The sequence below is a fragment of the Pelobates fuscus genome, chromosome 10 (genome assembly GCF_036172605.1).
Source record: "Pelobates fuscus isolate aPelFus1 chromosome 10, aPelFus1.pri, whole genome shotgun sequence".
NCBI lineage: Eukaryota > Metazoa > Chordata > Amphibia > Anura > Pelobatidae > Pelobates > Pelobates fuscus.
In genome coordinates this window covers 48,717,619-48,724,193 of record NC_086326.1, presented here as the reverse complement: position 1 = coordinate 48,724,193, position 6,575 = coordinate 48,717,619, and the positions used below count along the sequence as shown (strand labels likewise).

Genomic DNA, 6,575 nt, shown 5'->3' with positions numbered 1-6,575 from the left:
CTCACTAATTATTACAACTCATTTCTGTACAGAGCACCATTAACCCCTGCACTGCCTCCACTGACCTCATACAGGAGTTTAACCAAACACTATTTTGGAAATAATAATAAATAATCTTTTAAAAATAATAATAAGCCCTAACTAATTGGGGAGTTTATTTCACGATACAGTAAGTAACCCCTTAATTGCTTGGCTTGACTTCATCTGCATGGGGTGGGTTAATATCGACCTGTACAGGGCAGAATCTGACCTCATTGGGGTATTAAATAAATAGGTCAATTAACCCCTTCATGTATGCATCCAGAGTCACAATACAAAGTGCACTGTGCAACAGCTATAGCCTAATATACCTATATAAATCTGATATATGCATTATAATCAACACACACAAACATACACACACACAAACATATATTACAAAATAGATATTTTGCATTCTATATTTAATCAAAACAAACATGATTTTGGTCTGTTTTTCCTAAATACACTATTTATATGAGCAATGTCCTATGAAGAGCTGCATTATTCTGTGTGTAATTAATTACTCATAAAGAATGTTGTAGATAATTAGTTACATTAAATGAAACACGTTAAGTTTCCTGCACAGAATACTGTGGCTGTTAAATAGATCGTGTGTGCATTCCATGCTCTGCCCTGGGATAAAGATACTTATTGTGGGTTACCGACAAGTTGACGTTCTGTTTTTATTTACTTGGAGATTGAAATGCATGGGAAATAAATAAAATAAAAAGGCAGGAATCCGCCCTGAGGAATGTGCCTTGTGTGAAGCAATATGCTGATCGCTGGATGATATTCAGGAAGAAAGTGCTAATGGCCAATCTGGTGTTTATTTTCAAACTGCTAACAATGATTTTTCTTTGGTAAAAAGGCAGTGTCTGGGAGTACGGATGAGTGGGTTTTGAACATAGGCTCTAACAGATGGTGCGAGGCTATAGGTGCTCTCCTTCCCAGCCTGCTGCCTGTAGGGAAGTGATGGAGACAGAGTGGGTTACATTGTATCCACCGCTCCTTATCCAAAATCCATCCGTGCTTAGGCTGTATACTGGGGTAAATATAGCAGAGCTGCCCCCTACTGCCCCTGAATCTATCCTACATGCTGTATATTGGGGTGTGTGCTCCCGAATCTATCCTACATGCTGTATATTGGGGTGTGTGCTCCCGAATCTATCCTACATGCTGTATATTGGGGTATCTGTCCCTGTTTCTCCCCCTACATGCTGTATATTGGGGTGTGTGCCCCTGTATCTCCCCCTACATGCTGTATATTGAGGTGTGTGTCCCTATATCTCCCTTACATGCTGTATATTAGGGTGAGTGCTCCTCTATCTACCCTACATGCTGTATATTGGGGTATCTGTCCCTGTATCTCCCCCTACATGTTGTATATTGGGGTATCTGTCCCTGTTTCTCCCCCTACATGCTGTATATTGGGGTGTGTGCCCCTGTATCTCCCCCTACATGCTGTATATTGGGGTAACTGCCCCTGTATCTATCCTACAAGCTGTGTATTGGGGATATACATTAGGGTATATGTCCCCCATCTCAATAACTGTCCCCTCCTGCCCCTTTATCAATACTACCTATTTAATATTACTTTTAATATCTGTCGGGACCCATGCAGTTAACTATCACACCCATTGAATCAGTGCTTCAACCCCTATATGCATTGTATATGCTGACTATTGTGTCATATTTTATCTTTATATTACTTGATAGTGTGACTGCTGCTTTGTCCAGGCTCCATGGCATATAATGTACATATTACATATATCACCTCGCCGTTCCTGTACTATACTAAGCTTACTTGCTGTATAAAGTTTTTTACCCCATGCACAAACATCCAATACAGCCCCTATGTATGTACTATGCTGGGAGATTCCCTATGCCAATATCTCCAGGACATTCCCCTTATCTATATTAATTGCACTATGCCCCCATGTACGTACTATGCTGGGAGATTCCCTATGCCAATATCTCCAGAATCATCATATGACAAACCCTCGTTAAATGGAATGTATTGCCCCAATGTCCCCAGGTCTGTATCTCCCGTTGTTATGGTAAATGTACCTGTATCAGGTTCTAAGTATATAACCAGGTTCCAAGCTGTATTAACCCACTATTGCAGATATCCATTATTGTCCATGTACCCATTTATACTTGGCATGTAATTTATCATAATAATATGTACCCATTTTTTACCCAGTCCAGCCTGCGTCTTACGTCGTTTTTGGAATTAACAGCAAATTTTCAATCTATATATCTACATACATCTATGTGCATTATGTATATAGCGAGGCCTAGTTGCAAAAAAAGAGTGTGCAAAAATCAAATTGATCCCAGCTATTGTACTGCGCTGCGGACTATGCTGGCCTCACAATTTATAATAAAACATAATGATAATTAACTCGTTTATCATCAGTTCTGCACTTTACATCTCAAACCACGAAGTCTTCTAAAACTTAAAACCTCAGCATAATCCGCTATACAATATTTATTGCTACAAAAAAAACAAAACTGCAATTCCTATCATCCACAGAATAGCTAAAGGGTAGCAGTCTGGCCAGGAGAGATGGGCGTCCTTGGCTTCCTGGAACACATGGCTCAAAGCTTTGTGCACCAATAGCCCTGCTATGGCTTACCACCCCCACAGTAACCCTCCATCAATAATCAGGCCTGGCAAATCTCACCCCCTCTCTCCACCACCCCCATGGCCAATTCTTACTGTCACTGACCAGAACAGACTCGCTACAGATCTCTCACTCCTGCAGTCAAAATCTAGCACTTTTTTTATAAATAGACTGTATGTACTAACACTCATACTCTTTAGATTTTATTTCTCCCAAAATAATTAAAAAAAAATTAAAAAAATCTTTGCTGAGAAATTGCATAAGCAGCTCAAGCAGTCCAATATTTAGAAGCTAATTCCTCTCAACACCTCATAAAATTACTAATTGGAATATCTATTTTTCATGGACTTTGACACTCTCAATGCAACAGCTGCCAGAGCCCCGGATAACACGGCTACCCAATTACACTTTTATTTATCACGATCAGTTTGGGATAAAAAAAAAAAACCCTGTAATTTACAAGTTTAATATGAAAATAAAAACATTGAAAGTCAAATATTTTCATTGAAAAAAAATGACGAGACCATCGACTTACTTATTGGCGAGTGGCGACTGCTCGCAACTGCTCCATCATTGCGTCCAGAAAAACGCATCGCCTTCTCCTACATTTCCTGTCCTAGCCTCAAATAAATCTCCAAAAATCTAATTTCGCCTAAACCTAAAAAACTTCAGGGTTCAGATTAACAAATAATCAGAAGGTAAATGTAACACTTTAAGAAAAAAAATCTATTTTATATAAAACTTGCATTTTTTTAATTTTAATTTTTGTGTCTCCCAAAGCGTGTGTTTATTTATGTGGATAATATTTTTTTTATTATTATCTATATACAGGTACAATGTATTTTATACCTGCTGTGATTTCTCTATTTTAGAATTTATTAAAGGGACCCATAGTCTCATTTCTGCTTCCTAGCACTGCCTGTGGATTAGATTATTTTGATACAGTTAATATGCTTGTTATCTGTCCTCCAGCAAGCAAGAAGCCTGTATCCCTGGCCCAGTGATGGGGCTGATAGTGTAATAATAAAAGAACAGCTTTAACAACAGCTAGTGTTTTGCAAACAGCAAATAATACCCAGCAAAATGAGCTGTCCTCACCAAATGTTTGTTGATACAGCGTGTAATATAACTTGCGTTGATTGTTGCTCCCCATCTGATGAATCCACATATTTAGATATGATTTATTTTTTGTTTTGTAGCGCAAACAGAAATCCATAAACTGTCCGTTCAGCGCCATTGACTCTTTGATCAGTTGCTGGGCTTTTTCGAGCCAGTGAGATTAAATGCCTTCATTCCCAGCTATATTTAGGCTGCAGATACCCCAAGCTAAATGAACAATAAACCTGCACTTAAATTTGTAGCCCCTTTCCTTCTTTAATTCTGCAGCAGTGAAACTTGTAGCAGCTTATATAAAGCCTCTTAATTAGACTACAGTGATTTCCTAAAACATTAAGCTGTTTATGTACATGGGAAATAAAAGGACATTGTGTACTGTAGGGCTCTCAAGAACTGGAAAGAGTAGGGGGGCTTCTCTGTAACCTATTGATATAATTACTGAGGGGTCCACTGTGTGAGGGTAGCCTGTTGAGGAAGTCACTTGCCCTTAGGAGGAAATCTAATGGTTCTAAATAAAGGGAACATTCCAAAATACCACACAGGTAAGTTAAATAAAAGTTTGTTCCTTATTATATTATTTACCGGTTTTTACTACAGCATCACTAATATAATATTTTTTTAAATTATAAGCTGTATTTAATTTATCGTTTATCTAATAATGCTAAAAAAAATATATATCATTGTTTGGTTTGATTTTATAAGTTTATTCCTATTATTACTTTTCTTACTACCAAATATGATTTTAATATATATATATAATATTATATTGTAAAATATAAAATACACACATACTGTTTATGTGCTGTTATTGTCCATTAATGGGAAGGCAGTAGTGAAATTTCAAGTGATATATTTTATCTTATCTTTCAAGCTACGTAATTGCTGTGGAGTTTTATTGATAACCTCTAGTTACTATCGGTAAAGTTGTATACGACAGGTTAAATAATTTAATAAGCAACTGCTTGTAATTATGTTATTTACAAGGTCTGACAGGGAGTGGTAGAATGGGAGGACAGGAGCTCTAGAGGAGAAAATGGACGAGTTTGGGTGACCCCTGGAGCCTGGAGTTTGAATTATGGAGATGGGGGGCTTGAGAGGTGAATAGGGGCTAGAGAGGTACAAGCTGACTTTTCACCCTGGTACATTTAACATGGAAATAGGAAAATTGGCTCCTTTATTTCCCACAGCTAAGAAACAGATAGACTACTAGTAAAGAAATATATATATATATATAACATTTCTAAATAAATGTCAAAGGCTACATTATGGTATGATGTCAGTCTGACTATTCTGTTGGGTTGTAATTTTGGTACACAATAAAATAAATTTAGCCTAGTGATTCTACTTGTCAGTTCTGGAGAAAGCAAACAGTATTATTGGTTTGCCCTGGGATTTTGTTTCAAATTAAGAAAAACAAACCAAACTTTATGCAACTCAGGGTGATTTGAAAGTAAAATAAAAAAAGTTCTCACCTGTTTGGTCATTGAATCTATTAATCGGACATACAAATCTTGTTCTGTTCTAACTCCTGGAAGGGAGAAAAAAAAAAAAAGAAAAAAAGAAACCATTACTTTTATTGGGGTTACAGAAAAGGTGCAGACAAAATCGCATGCTAAATGACAGAGCTTAATCAATTAAGAAAACAACTAATGCATCAAAGTGCTTGTCAAGTAACGGTTACAATTGCTACTACTGTCCATTGTTATCAAAATAAAGCCACATGTTTTCTCTTTCATTTTCACAAGATTCTGTCTGATTTTGTGTTTCGGAATATTTTGTGTTTACAAATAATCACATTCTAAATGGAAGTGCGTTTTCAAAACATTCCATTTAATGTTTATTTTTTTAAAGTGAATGCTTCATTTCCTGTGCCTTACACAGATTTAACACGACTATGAGATATCTGCTATTAAATTATAACGTGAACTAAATAAACATTTTTTTTATTATTATTTTAAAAAGTCCATTTAATGGAACAGCTTTGATGCAAAAATATTGATTTTTTTTTTCTATTATGTTTTACTTTCCATTTTAAAAGCAACCGGTTAATTATGGAAAGTAAATCTGACCTATTGATCTGCAATGTTTTCTTTTTTTTGTATTCAACAGAAAATCTTCCCACTATCACCTCCAGAATTAACTATTGATAAATATATATAATATTTTTTTTAAATGTTACTTTCATTAATAATACATTTTTGATGTCTATTAAAAGCATCACAACTTACCATTACTGTATAATAATTGTAGTTTGTAGTGAATCCCATTGTTAGTTTTCTCGCTATTTGGCTCCTGAAAATAATATCACATTGTTACTTTTAGCTTTTTTTAAAATGCTTGCATTTCCTATTGTCCTTGTGTATTGTTATTCATTTTGTTTTTAATTCAATGTTCTATGTCTGGAGGAGTCTGGTTTTGCATGCTCAGGGGGGGGGGGGGGGGGGCTGATGACCCTTCACTTGCAGCTGAGAAGCTGCCTGTAACATTGTACAAAAAATGGGCACGATTTATCTTCTAAATCAGTTATTGTTTCATAACTTCATATAAACCATCATTTTGTCCTGTTTGCCAAGTGATGTACTAATAACAGGCACATCTACACGTGGTGAGTTCGCCTCTGGAGTGCACTTAGGGATAATTTTTACTCAACTCCAGGATAAAGAAAATATAATGATTTTTTGCCCAATGTTGCAGTTTTTTGGGGTGAGGGGGTGGAGGGGCGAACAGACTACCAATATTTATGTATATTTCAAAAAAATATATTTTTATTATTTTTATATATTTATTCTGCCTTCACATGCTTAGCCTTAA

The 6,575-nt window shown here is 36.1% G+C and overlaps 1 protein-coding gene across 12 annotated transcripts in view; it reads right to left on the bottom strand.

The window, feature by feature from the left end:
• The window catches only part of EBF3 (EBF transcription factor 3), a 132,922-nt gene that overhangs the window by 125,429 nt on the left and 918 nt on the right, over positions 1–6,575 (bottom strand). For all 12 annotated transcript variants that reach the window (XM_063434765.1, XM_063434762.1, XM_063434767.1 and 9 more), the window contains exons 3-4: positions 5,993–6,056; positions 5,237–5,292 (exon numbers count right to left, since the gene is read on the bottom strand). In XM_063434765.1, the coding sequence (XP_063290835.1) occupies positions 5,237–5,292; positions 5,993–6,056 (120 nt within the window). The remainder of the gene's footprint in view (positions 1–5,236; positions 5,293–5,992; positions 6,057–6,575) is intronic.